We start from the raw sequence: 24,790 nt of genomic DNA on the forward strand, positions 1-24,790 counted from the left end.
CCACCCCCGGGGCGCAGCGCCTTTCAACCGGAGTTGTGCGGAATGAGACTGAAGCCAGGATCATGACGACCGCTCTTGAGCCTCAGCACTCTCTCCTCCCCGCTCCTGAACTCCCCAACATACCAGTACAGCGGATTGTTTGGATCTGGTTGCTCGACCGGCTGGATGGTGAAACGTGCATTAGACCTGGCAATCACCTCGAAAAAAGATGACGCGGTTGGGGTGACGACCGCCTGTGCGCCGGCCTTGATCTCTGGGAAATGGATAAAACCGTCGGCTACCGGGTGTTCGATAGTGTACCACGAACGGTTAGAATCGACCTTGGTGAAGAGCCAATCTTTGTGCAGGCGTTGGTCTACCCTGTCGAAACCAACGCGTACGGTGGTTGAATTGGCAGCGGGAGAGGATATCGCGGTCTCGCCGAAGTAGTCCTCGACAATGGAGAACAGTCCCTCAAGATTTACGGTGTCGGCGGCGAGACAGGTCGAGAGGAACAGAAAGAAAAGATAGAGGATATGCATTTTGATCAGAGGAATGCAGTTCAATCCTGATGGGGAAAGAATGGGAACTTGTGTGAATGCCTCTTGACTAAAAAAAAGGGGAGGGACGGGCGATGAGAAAGGAGCTTTTTATATCTGTTCATTACGAGGCGGATATGCAAGAGAAACCTCATCTTGAAGCCGGCCAGGGGATCTCGTATCGCAGGGAAGAGAGAGGTTCTCCGCGCCGGCTTCCGGGCAACGGTGGATTTGCCGCTCCGACATCTGCTTATCACTCAGGTTTAGTAAACCTCGTGCAGGCAAAATTCACAGATAATCCATGTAGGCTGTCTTTGCGAATGCATGCACACTTCAGGCGACATCCGAGAGACCCGTACGGCGCCTTCATACCCAAGCGAAAGCCGATGAGAAGAGGGATAGTGAGTACTCAATAGCTTGCATAGGCAGCTAGCTTCTAATGTGTGCGTGGAGCACAGTAGAGTGCTTCCCTCGACGGACGAAAGATTACGAGGAAGCTGTGAGAATAGAGGGCAACATTGGCTGTACGCCTGTAGAGAAGTGATATTTATAGCCATTGAGGAAAAAAAAAATGCAACACTGCCCCAGGTGCAAGACATCGAGCAGCAGGGATCACTCGAGTGAGGTTCGTAAAACCCCTTGGCATCACCCCACCGTCAACCTGGCAGCGAGAACCTTCCAGGGAGGGACGATGAGAATGTCACTCTCCGCCTTCTCCAAGTCAAAGCGGCACCGGCACTCATCTGGAGAAGGCCGGAAGCTGGTGGAACGTCCATGTTCAAACCTTGGGAGATTGGAGAAATGGTAGCCTTCATCGTGCTGATGACTGGGCCGCGGGCAGCAGGAGACAAGGCTGGGCTGGACCGTATCTGATGGCAGGGCTGGTGATTGCATGACCTACTTGTCATACTCCTTCCAGCCATATGAAGCGAATGTCGGATGCCAGACACTCCAAAAGGATTGGATGCGACGATGCAAACAATGCAGATATCTCCTGGTAAGGTAACAATCCTGTAAAAATAAGTGGAAAGTTTAAGGGAAAGTTTTAGGAGACAGGAAAAGCTACCATGGAAGATGTGAACCATCACAGGTCCGGAGTGCCTGAGAAGGAAAGCCAGAGCCGGTGATTTATTCTGAGTATGGAACCGCTCTTGTGCCATGGAATTCAAAGCAAAACCAGTCTTGCGATATGATCGTTGTAGGAATTAGTTCAAATAGCTAAAGAAACAAAAGATTTAGGTGGAAGTTCCGACACAGGAACTTCTAAAGGAATTGGAATACAAAGAGATCAACGAATCAATAGGAATGGGCAAGCGGGCTCCATTTTCCTAAGATCGACCTAGGTATAATAGGTACCTAGATGTACACAGGCCAAGATGCAAAGAAGCTAAGGGACAGAGTGGTTGGACCGGAGATCTCTTTGTCCCATTGCAGACACCGAGTTCGGTCCTCTACGTAGGGATATATGTGCTATATGACTTCTAACATGGTGACGTTCGTAACCGCTCATCCATAACAGATTCTGGGATACGGTCGCGATAGGGGCCTCCAAGGGGCAACGTTTGCCAATACCACCCCCCTGTCCCACGCGATCGGCCTTGCAGCCGTCTCAGGTGCAGGAGATGAGAGTAGTACGCTACTCTGTGGTAATATGCTGCAAGGCAGGACCCAGCGTTCGCACTCTTGAACGACTGATGGTGTGATCATCTGGCGATTGATCCTTATCTAACACGCCGGCGCGTCCTTACGGACAGCAGAGGCCAAAGGAAGTCGACTCTGCTCCACATTGTAATCACCGTTTCAAGGTAGAGTTCCAGACCCGACAGCCGATCGGATTGGTATCAATGTTTCGATGTAGTTTCTACCAGTTGAGCCTGTTCAACGGGAGGTGTTCAAGAGTGATATTTGGTGTCCGGATGTGGTGGGATGTAGGAAGTGCAGGTGTAGCCGGTTGCAATCCCGGCTCAAGAATCATGTTTCAGGAGATCATTCAGGAATTCAATCATTCTTCCGAAGAACAAGAACAGGATTCAAAGTATATCAAGATATCCTGGATGACATTGCCATTATTGTCCCACCAAGCTAGCTACGCAAAGATGGGTGTGCACCACCATCTCTGTCCGACTCGTCGCGGCGAAAAAACGATGTTTGGTTACTCCGTCTGTTCTCCGTCGATCAGCCGCACTAATGCAGCCAAGACTCTTGGCGGACAGAGCAAGCCACTCCCTAGCCACAGCTGATGAGTTTTCTCGCGTGCTGAGTCAGCGATAAGGCGCTGATAAGATCGTGAGGTCAAAAAAATACCTCAAACGGCTTCAACGTCTTGCGCCGTCAGGGCTTCGGCTGTCTGCTTTTGTTTTGTTGTTTTCACTGTTCGATCGCTCTTCATTGTGTCCTTCTTAGACTTTCTGCATTTCCAATTTTTGAACCGTTTGTTTTTTCTACTTGGTTCTGATACTCCTTTTGATACCCTTTTTCCCGTTTGTCTTAAAAAAAAAGTTTGATCCCCCCCTGGATAATGCCCCTCGTTCAGATGGAGGCGACGACGTCTCACCCCACGATGGTCTCCAAAGCTCCGTCGTCGGTTCATCCCACCGAAGCGGAGGTCTGTTCTCTTTTAAAAACTATTCTCGAAGCACAGACGTCTGACCAGTCGCTGGATGCCTCCTACGCCCTCACGAATCTACTCATCCAGACCGTCGGTGCCAGCGGCCTGCATGACTATTGCTTACTCCGCGAGATTAAAAAGGCAGCGACCGACAAGAAGAGCGGGGCGAAGAGGGAGAGTGCAATGTTAATACTGGGTGCTCTGTTCGAGAGGTTTCCATCCGAACATCCGCTGAGCGAGGTTATTTTCTTGATCGAGGACGGGGGCTTGCTGCATCTGGCTTTGGACCTGCTTGCGGATAAAGGTGCTGTGGTGCGGGAAGCCGCGCAGTATGCCGTCGATGCCCTATTTGCAGGTCTGAAGGAAGAGTCCCTGGTAGCTGCTTTGCTCCCCGCGCTGTCGAGGTATCTCGGTAAGCCTACCGGCAAGTGGCAGGGTACGGTGGGCGCATATAAGCTGGTGGAGAAGATGGCGAACAAGGCGAAGATTGGCACGGAAACCAAGGAGAAGGAGCAGTTGAAGGATTTGCTCCGTGAGTCCATGGGGAAAACATTAAAGGACCTCATCCCCATTGTCGAGTCCGGCATGCACGATTTGAAAAATGAAGTTGCGAAACAGGCCGTGAAGACCATGTCGGCGCTCACAACGTTGATCGATAACGATGATGTGACCCCTCGGATCCCACTCCTGCTTACTTCCATGGAGAAGCCGTCCGCTCAAACTCTTCAAAAGGCGATCCACGCTCTCTCGCAGACCACGTTCGTTTCTATTGTGACGTCTCCCGTGCTTGCCCTCCTTACGCCTCTTCTCGAACGATCTCTTAATACACCCTCTACCACTCAGGAGGTGCTCCGACAGACTGTAATAGTCGTGGAGAATCTTACCAAACTCGTGCACGACCCTGTCGAGGCGAGAACATTCTTACCAAAATTAAAACCTGGTGTGCAACGAGTCAAGGATGGTGCTTCTCTGCCTGAAGTACGCGAGATTGCCACACGAGCTATGGACGTTATTCAAAAGGCTATGGGAGAAGATGGCGTTGCGGCAGGATCAGTGCCACAGACGACAGTCGACGACGTTCTGAAAGTATTAGAAGCGCAGGTTAAAGCACATGGCGGCATTGTTCGAGCTCAAGACTCGTCCTTTTGGAATATTACAAAGACATATGTTTCCGAGATGGTGCGCGACGATGTAAATTCCCGTCAGCTAGATCGCATACCTCTTTGTGTAAGTCCGTACCTTCGTTCACTAGTGAAGGAAGGCCAGCAGGATGCGATAGCGTCTGCGCTCAAAGCCCATTTTGTCGAGGAAGACCAACGGAAACACGGAATGTCTGTCCAGGAGGACGATGGCGAAGTTGAGATCGTCAATGCTGATTTCTCGCTTGGTTATGGTGGCCGACTTCTTCTTTCACATGCGAACCTACGCTTATTGAAGGGCCATCGATACGGTTTGTGCGGAAGAAACGGTGTTGGAAAATCTACTCTCATGCGCAGTATCTCGGAGGGTAAATTGGAAGGTTTTCCTTCCAAGGATGTCCTCAGAACTTGCTTCGTCGAACACAACCAAGGCGAAGACGCCAATCAGACCGTGTTGGAATTCCTGGTCAATGACCCTGAGATCGCTGGGGCCGGCCGCGACACGATATCGGAGGCGCTCAACGAAGTCGGTTTCAACCCACAACCCGGCGGACGACAGCATCAAGCGGTGAATTCACTCTCTGGTGGATGGAAGATGAAGCTGGCTCTTGCACGTGCCATGATCATGAAGGCTGATGTTCTCCTGCTCGACGAACCGACTAACCATCTGGATGTTGCCAACGTGAAGTGGCTTGAAGAATACTTAAAGAAACATACAGATATTACCAGCTTGATTGTCAGCCACGACTCTGGATTCTTGGATGAAGTCTGCACAGATATATATCATTACGAACAAAAGAAGCTGGTTCTTTACAAGGGCAATCTTGCCGCGTAAGTTCCCATTCTCCAGATGTAGGGTCAGAACACATCCACTGACCTGTTAATAGGTTTGTAAAACTCCGGCCGGAAGCTAAGAGCTATTACACATTGTCTTCTACCAATGCACACTTTAAGTTCCCGCCTCCCGGGATCCTTGCCGGTGTCAAATCACAAACTCGCGCCATCCTCAGAATGACAAATGTCTCATATACATATCCAGGAAACTCCAAGCCCTCGCTTTCCGATGCATCCTGTTCCCTCTCTTTGTCATCCCGTGTTGCAATCATCGGTGCCAATGGTGCGGGAAAGTCAACGCTTATGAAGTTGCTAACCGGCGAACTCATCCCGCAATCCGGTAGAGTCGAAAAACACCCAAATCTTCGAATTGGCTATATTAAGCAGCACGCTTTGGAGCACGTCGAGATGCACATGGAGAAAACTCCTAATCAATATCTACAGTGGCGCTATGCGAATGGAGATGACCGTGAGGTCTTGATGAAGCAGACACGCGTGCTCACAGATGAAGATCGAGCACAGATGGAGAAGCCGATAGATTTGGGAGATGGAAGGGGCCCACGCCGGGTCGAGTGCTTGATGGGAAGACAAAAATATAAGAAGAGTTTCCAATACGAAGTGTAAGTTCAATGTTATTGCGTCATGTTTTTCACAATGCTAATTACTTCCGTCTGTGTAGGAAATGGGTTGGGCTTCTCCCCAAGCACAATGCTCAAATCTCTCGTGAAACGCTCCTTGATCTTGGATTTGCCAAATTGGTACAGGAATTCGATGACCACGAAGCTTCTCGGGAAGGCCTTGGCTACCGCATCCTTGAACCGAAGGTGATCTCGAAACATTTCGAAGACATCGGACTCGATCCCGAAATTGCCAACCACAATGAAATCTCCGGTCTCTCCGGCGGCCAAAAGGTCAAGGTCGTGCTTGCAGGAGCTATGTGGAATAATCCCCATCTCCTCGTCCTCGACGAACCTACTAACTTTTTGGATCGTGATTTCCTGGGTGGTCTCGCCGTTGCGATCCGGGAATTCAAGGGTGGTGTCGTGATGATTTCCCACAACGAAGAATTCGTTGGCGCTCTCTGCCCTGAGCAGTGGCACGTCGCCAACGGGAAGATTACCCATAAAGGCAGCGCGGCTGTTTCTCTTGATCGGTTCGAAGACAGCTCGCACGCGGCCAGCCCCGCGGCCAGCAGCGCTGTTACTAGCGCCAATGTATCGGCCGTGAATTCTGGCGCTGAAGATGCCGGCGAATTGAAATTCAGAGCGAAGAAGAAGAAGAAGTTGACGAGAGCACAGCTGAAAGAGAGAGAGGTTAGGCGAAGACTCCGACATATTGAGTGGTTGAGTAGCCCTAAGGGCACACCTCATCCACCAGATACGGATGACGAGGGATAGTTTGCTCCCTTTTTATCTTGCCTTTTTTCTTCTTTTTTTCTTCTTTTTTTCAGCTGTTGTTATGTGCGGGAAGGATGATTTTGCGGATCTCCTAAAAAGGAGATTTAAACAGTTTTTCGATATCCTTTGAATACACTAATTGGTATATCTTGTCTCTTTGTGCTTGCTGGTCTCATGCTTGTCTTTGGACTGTGAAAATTGGGTTGATCATTTGGTTCGTGTGTCATCAGTTAGTTATAGCTAGCCTGGGTCCATGATTTTGTGCGGATATAAAAAATTCTACAATGCTTATCATCATGAAAACACAGAGTTACATCTAACAACCATCTTCAAACCCTCTTCATCTCCGGCCTCTTTTCCAACAACCGTCGAAGGGCCCCCACAAACTCTTCTATCTCACAGACCAGCTCCGCATCCGCAGCAATCGTTGCCAGGCACGCGATATCTGAAATATCACTATGCTCTCTCCGACTCCCTTCCCTTTGAGCTTGTGATGTTATCTTTTCACGCAACAGCCATGCCACACTCATAACCTGCACATTTACCCCCTCAATCTCCACTGGACAGCGCGTATTCGCCACAGCTTCTAAATTATATTGCGGCCGACCCGGCCAGGCTTGCACATCGAAAATCTCGATCTCCACCAGCATCGGCTGCCGGCTGCAGGCGAATGGCGGGTATTTCAAAACCGTACTGGGACATGGAAGTAAATTTTTCTGGGAATCTGCGCGGGAGAGCTTTCGAGATGGACTCTGCGCTTATGTCCCTTTCCTTGTCCGGTTGGATGATAACGTCGATGTCGGCGGTAGGGTGTGCGGTGATGCTCTATGACCAACCTATCAGGACGTTGTTAACTTCTCTGTAGCAGCGAGAATTAAGTTAACCTGTTCCCTATAGCAAATAAAATTATCGAGTCTGGCACGGGGAAGGGATAATGTATGTTCTGAGAGGACACTTCCTAAATCACATAAGGCTTGACGAGTCATTATCCTCCTGAGTCTGATGGTATGGCTGAGTACTGGCGCGGTTTGCTTCCAAGAGAGGGCCTTCAGAGACCAACGCCATCAAGGGATTAATGTTTTGCCAGCTCGGCAAACACATAATCGTACATATCTTGATAGAAGCTACCGCGTACGGAGAATCAAATATCACGAATAATAGAATATTTTATTGCTGGCACGATCAAGTCCGCTCAAATTGCGGCCGAAAATCTGATGTAAAGATCCACCAGTTATTAAACCGAGAATTAAAAAGCCCCGAATCCAAATCGCATGCTCCCAGATGATATTTGCCCCTGTTGGGGATAATTTCCGTACCTGCTCATTCCGCTTCAACACTAATATCGACTGTGGCCTTCTTCTGTGCGGTCTTGTTTCCCGGTAGCGAAGCCGTACAGGTGACTGTGTACGTCGTTTTGGGCATCACCGGTGCTCTAACCCCTGGTTTCATGCTAATGCTACCTTCATCTGAGCCGCTTGTCTTGATCAACTCAAAGACATTTGCGTTCAAAGCTGGCGAAATACTCCACTGCAACCCTGCGCTGGTAGACTGGGTTTCATCCCACATAACGCCATTCACTTCATCCTGAGAAGCACAAAGGTCAGTTTATTTTGAAACACTTATTTCTTTTCCTTTCTTTTCTTTTTTTTTTTAATTAAATGAAAGCCAAGAAGAAGGAAAAGAGACAGGGAGGGGAGGGTCTTCCTTACTGCATTGCCTTCTATGAGTGTCCATGGGTTATGCATATAGGAAAAGTTAACAGGGCCAAGAGGCTCCATATTGAACATCCAAAGGTAAATATAACGGCCTTTGCTAATGTCAGACTCCTTAACAACTTTGAGGCCTCTTGGGTCTTTGGAGTTTGGATTCATGTTTGATCCTGCAAAGAGCAGTAGAGAGCTGTTGAGATTCAGGGTCTTTCTCTGGCGCTGCAGCCACTTCGATATTCCAATAGGTCTGTTTGACCAACTTCGCATACTTGTCTGGTTCATCTTTGCGACTAGGCAGCTGGATAAGGGTCAACTTGGTCTGGTCGTTTTCTGCGCGACCAATGAACCAGACAGTGCGGTACTTGTTACCTTCATCATCGGTGAAATATTTCTGTGTCGATATTTGGCTTTCGCCGTTCCCGTTGGTCTGCAAACTCCAAACGTCGTCAGTGGTAAAACCAAGTGTCTGACCGTAGGCCAACGTCGCTGGTGGCTCTGTTCCAGTGAGTTGGAGATAAACCTGTTCGCTGGGGCTTGCATCCGGACCAGCTCCTTGTATACTCAGCCCAACCCGCGATAGCTCTCCTTTATCTGAGGTGATGACATCGAAATAATCGATAGCGGTGTGCTCCATGTACAGCTTAGCTGGTTTAACGTGGTTGTTTATGAATTGCTCTACTGGATTCGGAGGCTCTATCAATGCAATCAGCGTCACGGTCCACAGAATAAAGTTATTCTTGGATATCACACTCACTTTTCTTGAACAAATATATCACGTAAATAATCACGCCCACGACAGCGAGAACAACTGACAGCGGTCCTGCCAATGTGCCAACATATGACAATATCGGGGTAACCATAAACGGAACTATGCTCGTATAAATTCGTGGTTAGATGACCATAGGTCAAACGGCGCGGAAAATGGGAAATTTTAATATCTCTCATGTACGTACGCCAGCTAGCCCCGGCAATCCAGCCAGCAACAATGCCGAGGAGTTGAATTGCTGAAGATAGAATGAGCATCAGATGATATGCAATTTCAAGCGGCTCTTGTGCTTTAGCCAAATCCATTGAGGAGAAAACAAGCCCAGTTACCGCCAGCACGATGCTATCACGGATATGTCAGCCACACTGCTCCAGATACCTGATTTCGTCGACTTACCCTGCTACTGATGCAAGAATCTCCGATATATTCCGACCAAATATCTTTGCGATCTGAGAAAATTGCTTCACCGGAATAATCTCTTCTAGCATTTCTATCCCTAAGACCTGTTTCGCTGTTCGGGTGAAATATTTCGCGAAGGAGGCCGATATCTTTAATGCCGATAGTCAGTTGGGAGAGAATGCGTAATATTTGTGTGCACGTAAACCAGCAATAGGTTCGTACCTTATTCGCAGCATCCGGGATTTCACTCATGAATTTATCAAATTTAAAGAAAACTTTCATGACGTCTTTCAGAGTAGATATATGCTCGAAAAGGCCCGCTATTGTAACAATACCCCGTGCGATCCTGAAGCCCAGTCCACCAGCAAGACCCACAATAGACCTAGAAATTCGATGAATGTCAGGAATACAACGGGTACGTAGAGGATATGAGCGTACACTTACATTACCCACGAGGCTCTCTGAGCATCAGACATTTCACTCCACCCTCCGGTGAAGAATGGCATGGCGATCATTGCCGCTGCGGACAAGGTTTGTATAGTCGTAAAGAGTCCTCGTGCACGACTCCCCAGTGCTTTGTACCAGCCCGTTTCAGTGACTATATTTTCCCATTTGCCCATAAGAACGCTCCAACTTGCAAACCCTCCTGCGAGAGCCTGGGCAGACCTCAAACTCAACTGGAGGTTTCTCCGCAGCTGGTCGTTCTCGAAAAGCTGCTTGGCTAGCTCAGCCTGCTGGGCTATTTCTGGAGTGCTGCTATTCTTATTCTTCTCCCAGAATTCGTACAGGGCAGCCTTGACGAGGGAGTCGTAGTCACTGCTGTTTCTGTCGAGATCCACCAACTGGGGAATAATACTGGACATTTGGAACAGTCGGACTGCATCATTAAAAGCCTCCATAAACGAGCGGCCGCCCTCCGCTGTGTTGACCTGGTCATTTTCAACGGTGCCGAATATTGAATTAAGCTTTTTGATTTGTCTCCCGACGCTTTCGGACAGTGTGCCGTTGATATATTGTGAATACCACTGAGGAATAGCTGAAAACTCAACCCAATATAGGACCATATAAGCCCAGTATAGCTTCTTCCGCTTTGCCCATGCCGCAAGATTCTCAATATCTGCTTGCGCTTTGGCTAGATCCGCCTCATAGTCAGGATTAGTAGGTTTCAGATCTTCACTTGTTTCAGCCAGCCGATTTTTCAGAACGTTCGCTATTTTGTCAATATCACTTGAGTAATTTTTGTTCTGCTGGTCGTCTAGGAAATCGCGAGTAGATGGAAACATTTCCAGATAATGCATTCGATACAGCGCACTGGAATGTCTTTTGTACACTTCATCATCCGTGGGTAGTGAGCCCAGCAATTTTTCTGCTCTCTTTGCATTGCAGACGGCGCCTTCATCCAGTGTACCTAATGCAGGATCAGCTATAAGCTCTCTTAACGTTGGTGGCTTCCTGACAACTTCACTTACTCGTCCTAAGCACTGTGGTCAGGTAAGGTACTTGCAGCTTTTTATAAAATATATAGTTGTCTGGATGATCATCTGCGATTGCTTTTACCTTGTCTGGCAAAATAATGGGTGTGGCACTGATGAAGGTTTTCCGAAGATCCTCATCCAGGTAGTACTTGATAATTTCGTAGAAATCCTCCATAGCTCGAGACGCAGCCTCATCGCGGTACTCTCCAATTTCCGGCACCCATTTCATCGGATCGTTGTTGAGGAGAGTCGTAACCTCGAGGGGTGGATCGGCAGTGTTGATACTTTTTTCCCTATTCTCCAAAAAGCCAAACAGACTAGAAGCTTGCTTTTTATTCTTCCCTGAAGCCAGCAACGGCAAGGCTGAAGAGACGGGCAAGTCCACTTTCCCACTAACAGCATAAACGTGACTGGTGTCGTTGCCTTGGTCCTTCCACTCGTAGGCTCCGTTAAAAGTGCCCCCGAAATCTTCAAATTTCACGACGAATAAATCTGGAAAAGCCGAACGAACGGGCTGTTTAGCACGTTCACCAGGTGGCGGCGGAACACTTGAAGTAGTAGTTTGCATAATGTCCCCTTGCATGATGCACGAGTATCCAATGCCATTTTTGAGTTCGAGCAAAGTTTCAGGATCCGAAGCTAGTTCGCACATAGTCAGTATTACATCATGTAGTTGCACTTAATAGACGCAAAGTTGACGGCAGCGGTATTAAATATATCCTTACCTTTGTCATGAAAGAAATTCTCGATAAATTTCCGTGGCATGATAGGGTCATCCTGAATTACCACCCGATATCCAAATACCAATGATGATTCCCAGGTGGCATTGGCCCATTCCCCGCTACCAGTATCCCACTTTAATGAATTGTCGGCAGAGCTTCTATATGCCCCAGCGTTGTGTGAAATCTTTACTTGAAAGTAAAGCGGTGATGGAATAAACGTTGCTTTGAAAAGGCGACAGTTGATTTCCAAATGGCCCGCGGGCACTCTGGATTCAAAATTAACATAACCGGCCACCGGCACCTTCTGCCTCTCGCCGTCGACGTCAAGGTCCAACGTAGTAGAGAAGGTATACGTTTTGGTGCTTGTGGACAGGGTGACATCTTGAGGACCAATGTGGTGGTTCCCTAGCAGTATGCCACCCGCCGCATCACCCAGACGGCCAAACACAATAGTCAAATCGTCCAGAGAGCGATCGTGGGAGGCGGTCGCATCGGTGAATTTGACTTTGTATGCTCGTGGGACCCCATGTGCCCTGGTCCGAGGATCAAATGCATCTGGAAGACATGGTCAGTGTGATGTTCAGATTATTAACGCCAAAGGGGTCCTTACCATCGACTGTACCCTCTACGAGAAGCGCTGACCTATAGCGCCTGTTCCTTTGCCGCCGATGCAAACGAACTTTGCTCAAACTCGAAACTTGCGATGCGCCGCTTCCCAAAAAGACATTGTTCCAGCTAGTAGAGTGCAATAGAAGATTGTCCATTACTGCTGGCGTAGTAACTTGGAGAAGTTGATCTCAATACCATGAAAGATAAATTAATGCCAGAATCGAGCACAAGTCTTCGTGGGACACCGTGAGACTGAGTTGCTGGGAATCTCGGGGCTTTCTTCCACATATATATCATCTTTGGACAAAGGATGAACACCCTTCCCACAGTTAGTCCGTCAACTTAAAACCGAGGGACCAAGTGCTCTTCCATGATATCACAAACCTGCCCGGTTTCGGTTGGACCCGCTCTCCTCAAGTCTGAATGAAAATATAGTCTTCACGTCAACTAGACCCGGAGCATCGAAGATCCGGGGCCCGGAACATCCCCGGCTCATGATCGGGCGCCATGTAATCCTATCCCGTTGAGCTAGATCGAGAACAAGAGATCGCTGAGCTCGATTGGAGCGCCGCTTTTGGCATCTCTGCAAAATCCCATGCTCGTCGCATATATCATGCACACCCATGTTTCTGAACAATGACAAATCAATATGCCAGAGGCGGGGCTTTAGGACACCTCTCCGCCAGCCCGCTTGAGCAGCGTACAGAGTATCCTCATTTTGATAAGGACAAGCGACGTTGTGACCAAGGAGCGGCTTCCTAGGTCATTCGCTGCAAGCTACATTCAGTAGCTGCAGGTCAACTGATGCAGCGCAGACTGCTAACGAGATCAGGCAGCCACCTTGTCTATGGAGTACACAATTCGTGGTTGATACGCTCGTCGAGGGCGGACAATTCAATCGCGATTCGGACCAGTCCGTTTCGTTAGCTCCGGTAAACCCCACCACGAAGATCAAGCCATCACCAAACTTCAATGATTCCGAGCCAATCGGGTGTTCAAGTGTTAAACCAAGAGCAGATCGAGTATGTCTCGATGGTGTCGGCAAGAGGCCTCCGGAGGATGGATCCGGGCCGAACACAGTCACATAGCTCCCTGGAGCGAGACGGCATTGGCCGCTCTGCTGTTGGGGAAGCTGTGTGGAATCTTTGTCTGCACGGCAAGTCTCATTTGCTGAAATTGAAGATCCACGGATGGGTTTGGAGACGAGATGAATCATCATGTACGGAGCAAACTTTTGATTCTCTCTGGCTAGCCATACGACTTCTTGGTTCGGAGGAAGCTGCCGTGCTGGCAAGTCATGTCTCAAGGATGGTATTTGGGCTAAACATTTTCATCTGATCAGTACCATCTTCGGGACGGGACTGGACGTCGACTTCAGACCTGAAGGGCCATCTTAGCACTGTTTATGCGTAATGATAACTTTAAATAGACGGGTGGTTCCCGTTGTCCTCCTTGACTTCAACCTCGCAGAAGGGAGAAGATAGATTCGACGGACGCTCTATATTCACAATTTCATTTTCCAGGCGGGCCTTCTCTTTTATTCATCGTCATTAGTTAGTTCATCCATCTAGCCATGGCGCGACAATGGCCCCCAGATTACATGGACATCTTTCAAGGATTTGAATTGATCAACGGACGCACCTTAGATTCACCATATGGAACTCTTCCTCCGACGGAAGACCCCGTTATCCTCGAGTTGTTCAGTAAAACGCAGGTTGCGCCATCTGGGCCTTTCCGCAACCATCCAGCCATCTTGATGACAGTCAACTACCTGCAGAAGCAGCATGATTGGAGCTGGAGAGACAAAGAAGCGTACAAGAAAATATTCCCAGGACTGAACCGAAGCCTTTCGCCGGATAGCATTACCATCGAAAGGCCTGACAATGCCAGGTTGAATACAGGCGCGTATGGCCTGCTGGGGAAGTGCTTTGCCAATTATGGCGGTAAATACTCCGATAACGTCAATACTGGTAGATGCGATTCCGAGATCCGGAGCCTGGATCAATACATACGGCAAAATGGCACGTTTTTATTTGCTGAATACCTGCGCCATTCCCGCAGGATGGCACCGAGCGCGTCGAAAGTCGCGCAATATAAATCTTTACTCCTATCCCATGCATATCGTTATTTGAAAGAGGCACAGTATGTTTCGGGAAGTTGGTCTAACGCGGAACTTGAGATGTACATGCATTTTGTTAAGCTTCTAGCCTGTGGCGCTTCGCAGGCTGAGGTGCGGGATGTTTACCGCGAATTGACAACGGTGGAACCGATACTGAGTCCATCTGCATTTCGCGCAATAACAGATACAAGGTGGACGTCGTACGGGGCGTGGTTGGGCTCCGGCATTCTGGACTGGGGAGATATGAACGCAAAGAACCTTGCGGATTATGTTATGATAGCAGGACGATCGAAACTCGAGCTGGCGTACAAATATCTCCAGAGATTCGACTACTACGCAAGCTCCGGTTCATGTTTTGCCGCAGGAACCCAAGTCGCTTTAGGGAATGGAGCTTCGAAGGCTATCGAGGATATCCAAGCAGGAGACCAAGTCGCTTCAAGCTTGTTCGGGAGTTTCGAAGAAAACGAAGTCAAAGCAACAGTTGCCTTCGTATCTAAGATCAGAAGAAAAGGGAGAACCCTATTTGCTTACCGGTATGCTCCCAGCATCAAGTTTAGCGACACACATCCTCTTGTCCCTGAACCCAAGAGCAACGATATTAGGGGGCCGCATCTCCTGTTCGTAGACCCAGAGCGTGCAACAAGTGTCAATCCAACCTGGCAATCCATCCCGACAATCAAGATATCGCCTGACGAGTTGACACCTCATCCGCCTGGTACCATAAACGGGGATGAAGAGTTCCTGTACGATCTTGTGCTGGAGCTTCCAGCGGGGTCAAATGCGGTAGCAAGGACATACACGGTCATCGACCCCAACGGCCAATGTCTCAAAGCCCTGAGTGAGGCTCCGATATTCGAATGGTTCCCGTACGCGACGAAGTTTTTCGAAAGGCTCTTCGCAGTACTTCGACAAGATAAACAAGAGATGTCCTCATTGTTCAGGCTGCTGTGTGATGAGCACATCGATTTTACCGGCATGCTGAACAACGCCATTAGAGAAACTGGCATCCAGATGCAGTCTCGACAGCAATTGACAAACAAGGAATCAGGCTTTGTTGTCGCCTCGAGGTTCTTGACCGCGGATGAAGGCAAAGGATACGCTATGAATCAGAGCATAGCGGATTTTGCTGAGAAACTGATATCATTGTTGGGTCGACAAATAAATAATATGATCTTGACCGGGTGGGCGAACACAGTCGCATCGGAGGAGAACACAAGGGGCAAACCGGCGACCACCGTCCTTCTTCTCCACTCACTTCATATTCTCGACTCCCCTCGCCCAGCTCAGGCGAGAGTTGATAATTTCAAGGGCCTTAAAATATCTGTCATCCAAGATGGGACAGAGGTAGCATTCGAGGCGATCAGTGCAACAGTTCGAGGCTGGCAGACCTTTGAGATCGGCAGGGGGATTGGGATTGGCAATCCTTCCTTTACAAAACACGATGACAGGGAAACCATCAGCGTGAATCTTGAGATCCATGACGTCGGGGCCGGGATCGTATACCATGGCGGCGGACCCGTACACGAGGGTGTAGACACTCGGATAGCCCTTGCGGGTGAATCCGGCGATGAATATGCCGTTTTAGAGGCAAAATTGCAGCGAATGCATCAAGATACACTGGAAAACCAGTTCTCGTGGGGCGATTCGGAGAGAGCAACCGTTGCAGACGTGCTGGGAGAGTGCTTTGCAGAGAAAATGATTGATGCGCTTAGAAAGTCAAATGAATCGGAGTAAACCCTTAGGGGGCTAGCTATGGCACTAATATAACATTGTTTCGGTATCTCTTCACCCACCCCCTGAACCGTAGTTCAAAGCGGAAGAGGAAAAACCAGCGGAAGAACCAGCAAATGGCTTAGCACGCCCCGTGCGGGTTTGCCATAAGAAGCGGTTTTGACAGGTTAGCATCGCGGAAGCTTGGATCGGGTATGAGGTTATCACAGGAAGCGTAGTTATCATTCGAGCGCCCACTTGTGTAGTTAACGAGTTATGTAGCGTGGTTGAAACTAGCTAACGACAAGCATGAGAACCCAAAGAAAACTAAGGACCTGCCTGGCCCACTGACACGTGACGGAGGGCGTATCCGTCTGGGAGACATCGCGAATCTGCGAAGATCCCAGAGTGTTTGCCGTGCATGAGTGGACAGGAAGCTTATTTGCGCTTAATCCGCTGATGGAGCGTGTCGTCCTTGTCTGCGGGTTCTCAGAAAGGGAACCCAGCAGGTGGGACGAGGGGAATCTCGTCTGATCCTGGCCGCCAGATGGATCGAAGATACATATGCAAACTTGGCAGCGGAGAACCCCCGTCCCGCAAGAAACATCGTCGCTTAACCAGACAGTTTTCGTCGAAAGTGCATATGTAGTCGCTGATAAGCAGAAGCACTACGGAGTAGTCCGTACTGAGTACGGGGAATGAGGTGACCGGCCAAGACGAATGGAGACGGTGCGCGATTCGAATGCACGACGCTTCACACAAAAGCAACCCCTTTGCTCTCCCAGACCATCGCTTGAGGGAGGTGCCACTCCACCCCCGTTAGAACCGTTTCTGCGTCCTCGAGAAGGGAGAACCAGACTGCCCATGGCCCAAACGCAAGCTGAGTAGGAGGCATCTCTCCTTGTCAGCACGGCCTCTCCGTGGTGGGCTTCTGGAGACGAACTGCGTTGTTTAGGTCGTTTGCCCCCATTGACGCTACCGTCTTGGCGGTATGCTGACTGTGCGTTGCTGCGAAACATTTATTGACCTGTAACTGTTGTGTGGAGATGGTGGAAATTGGCCACGCCCACTTAGTTTAGAGTGTGTGTGGGCACTTTGAGAGTTAAACGACGGAGGACTCCGTAGTGACGGAGCATTAGGTCATACAGTACGGAGTACAGCCCGGAGATGCAGCGCAACGGCGACACCGAGGGATGCATGCGCAGTTAGTTAGTTAGTCCAAACACACGTACATAATACTCCGTGTCCATAACTATTGAGTGAACGACACTCTCTCCATTTCAATGCACACACTCGGCACCACGCAACACGCTAGCCTCTCTCGGTGTACGCGTGCCTTCCATTGGTTGAACTCACGCGCGGAAGAAGGAGGAAGGTCGGTCGTAGCCGCCCAGTCAGTTTTATAACAGTGAGAAGGGCCGTTCCTGCCTGCCCTCAACTTTGGGGGTGTTTTTTTTTCGCCAAATTCGTTTTTAACTTCCCTTGTACGGAAGTATCTTTTTTGGAAAGTGCCAAGGGGCCAACCAGCGAGAGAAAGCACGTGAAAAAGGAACGAGGTGACGTCATTATCCCATTTCAATTGTTTAGCGCAAACTTTAGTCAGAACGCCTTTCCTATAATGGATTAGGCCTCGTTGCCACGGCCAATAAGCGCGCACAGCCCCTCCACTCGCTGGCCAATGGAATGGCTGGGATATAGCAGAGCCCGGCCCGGCTTAAATTCCTCAGAGCAAACCGCAAGCGGAACTCTCGCAGCAAGCGCCGGGCGAAGGCACACAGAGCGATTCTTCGGGTCAACCCAGGGCAGCCGCAGAGGCTCCATCCCGACCCTCCCGGCACGCTCATGCAGGCGTCTTCCTTCGGCCGTCGAACCTCCTCCGCTCCAAAGTGGCTTGCCTTGCACGCTTTCGCCCCTCTGTGGAGTCGCAAAAATATTGCTGTTCCCATACTCCGTACTTGTTTCGTTGCTCTCTTCCCCTCGAACTCGTCCCGTCTCCGATCGATATCCCGGAACTTTTCCTGGAACAGTGCGCCGGGTGGACCTTGAAAGCCAGAAAACTGGGTAAAGCAAAGGATGGAGATGCCGGTGGGGGGCGAAACGGACTCCCAGTGATGAAAGAGCAAAGAAGGTCGTAAAAAAAAAAAAAAAAAATCTCCGTTTTAAAAAGAGAGTAGAAATACCTTTCAATTATTTTTCTTTTTCTTCTCTTTTTTTCCCTCTTTGATCCCGAATTCTCAAAACCAGGCTGGAAGGGTTTTCCTCTGTTTTCTCTTCTCTGTTTCCTCCTCCCTTTTATCTCGTTGCGTCGCCGTTGTGAAGCCCCATTAACCACCAATCGCGGCGTTGAAACTTCACCCCACCGTGAGAGCTTAGGAGTCTTATCTATCAATCGACTATCTTGTTTTCCTGTATCCCGTCTTGACCGGTTCCAAGACTCCCTGTGGTGCAGCTGCGCAGCCCTATCAATCCGTGGTCCCTACACATATTTTATTCAAAAAACGTCCTTGCCTCACGGAAGATCCGGGGGTCGTGTGACGAGAGACGCAGGGATTCGATTCCCGTCAGCAGATCCCTACCCTCCAGCTCCGGGTTCAGCGAACTCCGGGCTTGGAAGTTTGCATCGGCAGGTCCTTTCAGAATCTCTCCCACAGCACGTGCGGCAATTCGTCAAAAACCAAAAAAAAGAGAAAAAGAAATAAAATAGCATTGTACTACTATCTCCCAAATGCGACAAGAGCCCCAGCGCGACATAAACTGAAGTGCGTTCTACTGCTCACATCTTGCGGCCAAGTATCCTCTGCCCCAATGCGACAGTCATGTTAATTTGTGATTTCTTTTCTTTTCTTTTGTTTAGGAGATCTAGGTCGAGGGACCAACAATTCAACGAACAGGCAGATATTGCTGAAGCAAGCACAAGATTGATATCGCTCCCAATTGACCAGAACAGGATAGACCTGTAGAACGTCGTCGAGTCCTTTTCCGGATCAAAAAAGATGGATGCACTGGATAGCGAAAAGCACATCGCGGGCGATCACACCCAAGATGGCTCAAGTTCCCTCGACGAGGACGCCCAGAAGCTTGCGGCCATGGGCTACAGCCAGGACATGAAACGAAAGTTTTCTGTTCTGTCCCTCCTCGCCGTCGGCTTCTCCCTCACCAACTCGTGGTTCGGTATCTCCGCCTCCCTGATCACCGGTATCAACTCCGGTGGCCCCGTCTTGACGGTCTACGGTATTCCTTGGATCGCTTTCATTTCCGCGTGCGTCGGAATCACTCTTTCTGAGCTGGCGAGCGCGCTTCCGAACGCCGGAGGCCAGTACTTCTGGGCAAACGAATTGGCTCCTCGAAAGTATGCCAACTTTGCTTCGTACCTGACCGGCTGGTTCGCGTGGACCGGCAGCATCTTCACGTCGGCCAGTGTCGCATTGAGTCTGGGATTGGTTGGTGTAGGCATGTATCAGATGGCCCACCCCGAATTGTATGTTGCCTCCATTTCTCTCTCACAGTGATCATCAACCGCTGCTGAGTAACGTCGTGTCTTTTTTTTTTTTTTTTCCCTTCTGGAGATTACCTTACTAATTTCTGGGTTTTACCAAACTGAAGCGTTCCTGAGGCCTGGCACGCTGTCGTTGCGTATCAAGTGATTAACACCTTTGCATTCTTGTTCAACTGCGTCGGCAAGCTGCTCCCCAAGGTCGCAACCGTGACCCTGTACACCTCGCTCATCTCCTTCATCACTATTTTGATCACCGTGCCCGCCAGAGCTGAGACGCATCAGAGCGCCAAATTCGTCTTTGCCACTTTCATCAATTCCACTGGGTGGAAATCGAATGGCATCGCCTATCTGGTCGGCTTGATCAACTGCAACTGGGTCTTCGCCTGTCTCGACTCCGCAACCCACTTAGCCGAGGAAGTCTCTAGGCCTGAGAAGGCCATTCCGATCGCCATCATGGGAACCGTCGCGATCGGTTTTACCACCGCCTGGTGCTTCGTCATCTCTATGTTCTTCAGCCTCAGCGACTTCGAAAAGGTAGTTGCCAGCCCAACCGGTGTCCCGATCTTGGAGCTCTTCCACCAGGCTCTGAAGAGCAGAGCGGGCGCCGTCGCCCTGCAGTCCCTCATCCTGGCCACCGGCATGGGATGCCAGATTGCATCGCACACCTGGCAATCTCGACTGTGCTGGTCGTTCGCTCGGGACCGAGGATTGCCATTCCACTCCTGGCTTTCCAAGATTGACCCCAGACTCGACGTCCCCTTCATTGCTCATTCGTTCAGCTGCTTCATCGTCGGTGCGCTCGGGCTTCTCTATCTAGGATCCACGGCCGCGTTCAACAGCATGGTCACCGCCTGCATTGTCCTGCTGTACGTTTCCTACGCTGTGCCCATCATCTGCTTGCTCATCCGCGGCCGCAACAACATCAAGCACGGCCCGTTCTGGCTTGGCAAAATCGGATTGGCCGCAAATATCATCGTCCTCTCCTGGACGCTGTTCACCATCGTTATCTTCTCGTTCCCCTCTGTTTATCCCGTTGAGATTGGCAGTAAGTCATTACCCTAATCCCTATTTAAACCTCCAATACGATTTCCAGTACGTGGCGCGGTAGCTAAATCCCTATCTTCCTCGCAGACATGAACTACGTTTCCGTCGTGTATGCTGTGGTGATCATCCTCATTGTCATTGACTGGTTCCTCCGGGGAAAGCGAGAGTTCAGAGGTCAATCCATGCGTCATAATGAGGCTGAGCTGAATGCTTATCGGAGAGAAAGCGTGAAAATAGAGAATTAAACTGGCTTGCAGCAAATGTCTCTTTGAACTCTTTTCTTCTGGGCTCTTTTTTTTTTTTTTAAGATAGTATCAGAAATGAATTGTGAAATGCAGATGTACATAGCTTTGTTAGGCAGTCTATTTCACAGAATAGGGATTTCACAAGACTTAGAGCAAATGAAGCTTTGCATCTATCCTGGCTGAACCAGCCTACAGTATGATCTAACTAACGGTCTGTGAACAAGCTAGGCGTTGCTGCCAAGGCCTGATGCTGGTCCGTGCATTCTGTTTTGTTTGACCAACACAGATTCTCATCTGTCGCAGGATTCAGAAAAGCAAACAAGAATAATCACAATACTTTTTGTGATTATGTGTCACAAGACCGGAACAGCTGCTGCTGTGGCTACCTCAATGAGATAGTTGAACTACTTCAATGGCAGCCTGCATGAGCACTCTTTCAATTCTTAAATCTTCGCATTTGGACAGCGCCCCTGATTTTGTATCTGGCTCTGACCGCAAAGGAAAAAAAAAAAGAAAAAAGCTGCTTATCTATTCCAATTTGTATACCCAAATCAAATAAACCCCAGCTTATGCAGAAAAGTACCCATCCATACCTTTATGGTGTGATTTACCCTGTTCACTATTCCCAATGACTCCCGACCAGCAGCCATCCTCCTCCTCCTCCCACCCCCGGCAGGATGCGGAGGCGGACCGTTCACCGCCACCTATCAAGTTCGACCCAGACACCTTCAAACTACCGGGACCGATGGACTCCACACACGAAGCCATGCGACTCCTGCGGCCCACAGAGGTCGTCGAGAGGAAAGACGCTGACTCTGCGCCGCTCCCGCTGCCGCTGATGTTGCTTCCCCGGTGGCTACGGAAGAAGCGCTATTTCGCGCTGTTGATAGCGACGATTTTAGTGGTTGGTACGCTGCTCGCGGTTCTTGGGGGACTGGGGAGGTTGGGGGATTTAGGAAGAGGTGGGGAGGAAGAGAAGGATGGCTCGAATGCGCCGCAGGATGGGGTGAGCTCTTTTTTTTTTTTTTTTTTTTTTTTAAATCCTCCCTTATTGCTTTCCCCCCGACATGAGCTATACGTTTCCAGGGATCGTTGGGCTGAATGAGGGTTTACGTAGCTTTCTCCGCCTTGGTATCCGACCCCAAAAGGTGGATCGGTGGCTAGTTGGGCGAAGAGTTATCAGAAAGCTCGGAGGATGGTGGAGCGCATGAGTTTACCTGAAAAGGTGAATATTACTACGGGGGTTGGGTGGCAGATGGGCCTATGTGTTGGAAATACTGGTATGTGAAATTACATTCAAGGCAGTGCAGCACAAAGCTCCTTGGGTCATCTGGGGCGTTGTTCCGCTTAACAAATTTGAATTAGGTCCCGCTACATCTGTAGGTTTTCCATCTTTATGCCTACAAGATGGACCCTTAGGCTTGCGATTCGCGGACAATATTACTGCATTTCCTGCCGGCATAACAATCGGTGCTACCTGGGATCGGAGTCTGATGCGCAAGAGAGGAAAACTCCTTGGGCTCGAAGCACGGCTCAAGGGAGTTAATGTGCTTCTAGGTCCGTCAATGGGACCTTTGGGCACATTGCCGGCTGGAGGCCGAAATTGGGAAGGTTTTGGATCTGACCCGGTTCTTCAAGCCGTCGCTTCAGCAGAGACCATCCGAGGTATCCAGGAAAACGGTGTAATTGCAACTGCGAAACACTACGTTTTGAACGAACAGGAACACTACAGACAGCCTCTTGAATGGGGCATATCGAATGCCATGTCCTCCAATATCGACGACCGAACCTTGCGCGAAGTATACATCTGGCCGTTTGCAGAAAGTGTGAGAGCCGGGGTTGGAAGCGTCATGTGCGCCTACCAGATGGTCAACAACTCGTATTCATGCGGGAATAGCTTGCTTTTGAACGGTATTCTCAAGGATGAGTTAGGATTTCAAGGCTTTGTGCAATCGGATTGGTGGGCCCAACAGGCCGGCGTGTCGACCGCTCTCGCTGGACTAGACATGACGATGCCCGGCCCTGGTCCGCGGCCTAGCCCGGGGGTCTCTTACTGGGGAAGCAATCTTGCCATAGCTGCGTTGAACACATCCGTGCCAATGGAGCGGCTGAACGACATGGCGACCAGGATAGTCGCGGCGTGGTATCAGCTAGGACAGGACTCCTGGCCGAAGCCTCCCCCAGACGGTGATGGCGGGCCAAACTTCTCGTCCTGGACAAGAGAAAAGATTGGTCGTCTTCATCACGGAAGTAATGACGACGATGCCACGGGTGTGGTGAACAAATTCATCAATGCTCAAGGCGAAGGAGACGACGCGCATTTGCATGTGGCGCGTCGAATCGCCGCTGAAGGCACTATATTATTGAAAAACGAAGGTGGAATATTACCTCTTTCAAGAAACGGGAGGAGCCGAAACGCCGGTCTATATCGAGTTGGGATATACGGAGAAGATGCCGGCCCGGGAAAAGGCCCCAATTTTTGTCGGGATCGCGCTTGTAACCAGGGGACTCTAGCGTCTGGATGGGGCAGCGGTGCCGTTGAATTTCCATACCTTATACCACCGGGAGAGGCCCTGGATAGAGAGTTCAACAATGACACGGTTGAGCTGTCACTCTATTATAAGAATGAGGTTGCCGACCGCGATCTAAAAGACAAGGATCTCTGTATCGTCTTTGCAAATTCAAATGGCGGAGAGGGCTTTGTGGCCGATGGTGATATACGCGGAGATCGAAATAACCTTTTCCTGCAAAAGGACGGCGATAGATTGGTCGAACATGTGGCAAGCAAATGTGGGGACGGATCTGGCGAAACGATCGTTGTTATTCATGCCGTTGGGCCCGTGATCGTTGAGTCTTGGGTTGATTATCCCGGTATTAAAGCCATTGTGCTTGCCAATCTCCCCGGGCAAGAGAGTGGGAACGCTCTCGCTGACTTTTTGTTCGGCGACGTGGACGCATGTGGTCGGCTTCCTTATACCATGGGTAAAAGTCTCGATGATTATGGACCAGGGGCCAGGGTGCTGTATGAAAGCCAGAGGCCCGTTCCACAGAAGGATTTTTCACACGGCCTTTACGCCGATTATCGTTACTTTGACAAGCATAATATCACCCCTCGTTACGAGTTTGGCTATGGCCTTTCATATACAACATTTAGGTTGTCCAACCTCATCGTCAAGCCGTTGCAGCACAGAACTCCGTTACCGGCTCCGCGACCTGAGCCAAGGGTGTCACCACCGTCATACAATGATGAAATCCCGCCGCCCAAAGACGCGCTATTCCCTAAAGGGTTCAGGAGGCTGTCCGACTACATCTATCCTTATATATCCTCAGTGAAGGAGGTGACGCAAGGGCCATATGAATACCCACAGGGATATAATATAACCCAGGAGCCATCGCAAGCGGGTGGAGGTGAGGGCGGTAACCCGTCTCTGTTCGAACCTTTTGTCAACGTATCCGTGGTGCTGGCCAACACCGGTCCGCGCACTGGGAAGGAAGTCGTCCAGGTATACGTCTCTTTTCCGGAGAACGTAACTGATAGCCAGCCGCTAGCCGACGGTGAAAAAAGCAATTCCACAGGAAATCATACGGAACCGTATAATCCCTTGGACACCATTGAATTTCCTGTTCGAGTGCTTCGAAATTTCGAGAAAGTTGAGTTGGCATCTGGGGAATGGACTACCGTAAACATGTCCCTCACGCGGAAGGATTTGAGTTACTGGAGCACAAGACAGCAAAATTGGGTGATGCCAACGGCGGGAGCTTTCAAGATATGGGTTGGTAGGAGTTCTAGGGATCTTCCGCTTGTTGGCAAGTTTTGAGTTTTGGGAGTGCTAGCGATTTAATACTGGGCAAGGTCAACGGCGTATGGAACGGCGCATTGCAGATTGGATAGATATATACACGCATATATTATAACATTATTTTAGATTCAGGCTTGACATTGAATAGAATCCATTGAACAGATCTTTCCGTGATGCAGCTCAGTATGCAGGGGAAATGT

General features: G+C 49.7%; 11 protein-coding genes across 11 annotated transcripts; 3 read left to right on the forward strand and 8 right to left on the reverse strand.

Annotated features, from left to right (window-relative positions):
* Window positions 1–23: 23 nt before the first annotated feature.
* On the reverse strand, window positions 24–521 carry CIMG_10087 (uncharacterized protein; the record flags this gene model as incomplete). Its single annotated transcript, XM_001239064.2, has 1 exon — window positions 24–521. The coding sequence occupies one exon, from the start codon at window positions 519–521 to the stop codon at window positions 24–26; it is 498 nt and encodes a 165-aa protein (XP_001239065.2).
* A 653-nt stretch (window positions 522–1,174) lies between these two features.
* On the reverse strand, window positions 1,175–1,678 carry CIMG_13540 (uncharacterized protein; the record flags this gene model as incomplete). Its single annotated transcript, XM_004444604.1, has 1 exon — window positions 1,175–1,678. The coding sequence occupies one exon, from the start codon at window positions 1,676–1,678 to the stop codon at window positions 1,175–1,177; it is 504 nt and encodes a 167-aa protein (XP_004444661.1).
* A 1,184-nt stretch (window positions 1,679–2,862) lies between these two features.
* Window positions 2,863–6,799, forward strand: CIMG_10089 (mRNA-nucleus export ATPase). The gene is made up of 3 exons (XM_001239066.2): window positions 2,863–5,096; window positions 5,153–5,719; window positions 5,779–6,799. The coding sequence occupies exons 1-3, from the start codon at window positions 3,037–3,039 to the stop codon at window positions 6,494–6,496; spliced, it is 3,345 nt and encodes a 1,114-aa protein (XP_001239067.2). The 5' UTR covers window positions 2,863–3,036; the 3' UTR covers window positions 6,497–6,799.
* Window positions 6,800–6,825: 26 nt separating this feature from the next.
* CIMG_10090 (uncharacterized protein) lies at window positions 6,826–7,146 on the reverse strand (the record flags this gene model as incomplete). Its single annotated transcript, XM_001239067.1, has 1 exon — window positions 6,826–7,146. One exon carries the CDS (start codon window positions 7,144–7,146, stop codon window positions 6,826–6,828), a length of 321 nt encoding a protein of 106 aa, XP_001239068.1.
* Window positions 7,147–7,816: 670 nt separating this feature from the next.
* On the reverse strand, window positions 7,817–12,331 carry CIMG_10091 (uncharacterized protein; the record flags this gene model as incomplete). The annotated part of the gene is made up of 11 exons (XM_001239068.2): window positions 7,817–8,080; window positions 8,206–8,452; window positions 8,475–8,898; window positions 8,960–9,073; window positions 9,159–9,313; window positions 9,368–9,519; window positions 9,593–9,752; window positions 9,815–10,778; window positions 10,840–11,484; window positions 11,571–12,122; window positions 12,178–12,331. 11 exons carry the CDS (start codon window positions 12,329–12,331, stop codon window positions 7,817–7,819), a joined length of 3,831 nt encoding a protein of 1,276 aa, XP_001239069.2.
* Window positions 12,332–12,552: 221 nt separating this feature from the next.
* Window positions 12,553–13,392, reverse strand: CIMG_13541 (uncharacterized protein; the record flags this gene model as incomplete). Its single annotated transcript, XM_004444605.1, has 2 exons — window positions 12,553–12,934; window positions 13,001–13,392. 2 exons carry the CDS (start codon window positions 13,390–13,392, stop codon window positions 12,553–12,555), a joined length of 774 nt encoding a protein of 257 aa, XP_004444662.1.
* Window positions 13,393–13,787: 395 nt separating this feature from the next.
* Window positions 13,788–14,685, reverse strand: CIMG_12506 (uncharacterized protein; the record flags this gene model as incomplete). The annotated part of the gene is made up of 4 exons (XM_012358386.1): window positions 14,366–14,685; window positions 14,189–14,283; window positions 13,993–14,126; window positions 13,788–13,928 (listed from the first exon to the last, which is right to left on the reverse strand). Coding segments are annotated over exons 1-4 (372 nt in total). The 5' UTR covers window positions 14,368–14,685.
* Window positions 14,686–15,994: 1,309 nt separating this feature from the next.
* Window positions 15,995–17,043, reverse strand: CIMG_10094 (uncharacterized protein). Its single transcript, XM_001239071.2, has one exon. It carries the CDS (start codon window positions 17,022–17,024, stop codon window positions 16,674–16,676), a length of 351 nt encoding a protein of 116 aa, XP_001239072.1. The 5' UTR covers window positions 17,025–17,043; the 3' UTR covers window positions 15,995–16,673.
* A 585-nt stretch (window positions 17,044–17,628) lies between these two features.
* Window positions 17,629–18,712, reverse strand: CIMG_10095 (uncharacterized protein; the record flags this gene model as incomplete). The annotated part of the gene is made up of 3 exons (XM_001239072.2): window positions 17,629–18,046; window positions 18,186–18,464; window positions 18,582–18,712. The coding sequence occupies 3 exons, from the start codon at window positions 18,710–18,712 to the stop codon at window positions 17,629–17,631; spliced, it is 828 nt and encodes a 275-aa protein (XP_001239073.2).
* A 41-nt stretch (window positions 18,713–18,753) lies between these two features.
* CIMG_10096 (amino acid permease) lies at window positions 18,754–20,936 on the forward strand. The gene is made up of 4 exons (XM_001239073.2): window positions 18,754–18,764; window positions 18,860–19,483; window positions 19,609–20,546; window positions 20,633–20,936. The coding sequence occupies exons 2-4, from the start codon at window positions 18,999–19,001 to the stop codon at window positions 20,788–20,790; spliced, it is 1,581 nt and encodes a 526-aa protein (XP_001239074.2). The 5' UTR covers window positions 18,754–18,764; window positions 18,860–18,998; the 3' UTR covers window positions 20,791–20,936.
* Window positions 20,937–21,142: 206 nt separating this feature from the next.
* Window positions 21,143–24,748, forward strand: CIMG_10097 (beta-glucosidase 3). The gene is made up of 3 exons (XM_001239074.2): window positions 21,143–21,796; window positions 21,908–22,070; window positions 22,156–24,748. The coding sequence occupies exons 1-3, from the start codon at window positions 21,419–21,421 to the stop codon at window positions 24,606–24,608; spliced, it is 2,994 nt and encodes a 997-aa protein (XP_001239075.1). The 5' UTR covers window positions 21,143–21,418; the 3' UTR covers window positions 24,609–24,748.
* Window positions 24,749–24,790: the final 42 nt, after the last annotated feature.

Source organism: Coccidioides immitis (genome assembly GCF_000149335.2).
Source record: "Coccidioides immitis RS genomic scaffold supercont3.5, whole genome shotgun sequence".
In the NCBI taxonomy this organism is placed as follows: domain Eukaryota; kingdom Fungi; phylum Ascomycota; class Eurotiomycetes; order Onygenales; family Onygenaceae; genus Coccidioides; species Coccidioides immitis.

Bases quoted from the DNA above. Each gene is read 5' to 3' on its own strand.
- CIMG_10097 (XM_001239074.2), top strand. From the start codon at position 21,419: ATGACTCCCGACCAGCAGCCATCCTCCTCCTCCTCCCACCCCCGGCAG. The intron at 21,797-21,907 runs GTGAGCTCTTTT...GGGTTTACGTAG, and splicing joins CGAATGCGCCGCAGGATGGG to CTTTCTCCGCCTTGGTATCC. The intron at 22,071-22,155 runs GTATGTGAAATT...AATTTGAATTAG, and splicing joins CCTATGTGTTGGAAATACTG to GTCCCGCTACATCTGTAGGT.
- CIMG_10094 (XM_001239071.2), bottom strand. From the start codon at position 17,024: ATGTTTCGCAGCAACGCACAGTCAGCATACCGCCAAGACGGTAGCGTC.
- CIMG_10096 (XM_001239073.2), top strand. From the start codon at position 18,999: ATGGATGCACTGGATAGCGAAAAGCACATCGCGGGCGATCACACCCAA. The intron at 19,484-19,608 runs GTATGTTGCCTC...ACCAAACTGAAG, and splicing joins CAGATGGCCCACCCCGAATT to CGTTCCTGAGGCCTGGCACG. The intron at 20,547-20,632 runs GTAAGTCATTAC...TCTTCCTCGCAG, and splicing joins TTATCCCGTTGAGATTGGCA to ACATGAACTACGTTTCCGTC.
- CIMG_10089 (XM_001239066.2), top strand. From the start codon at position 3,037: ATGCCCCTCGTTCAGATGGAGGCGACGACGTCTCACCCCACGATGGTC. The intron at 5,097-5,152 runs GTAAGTTCCCAT...ACCTGTTAATAG, and splicing joins TACAAGGGCAATCTTGCCGC to GTTTGTAAAACTCCGGCCGG. The intron at 5,720-5,778 runs GTAAGTTCAATG...CCGTCTGTGTAG, and splicing joins AAGAGTTTCCAATACGAAGT to GAAATGGGTTGGGCTTCTCC.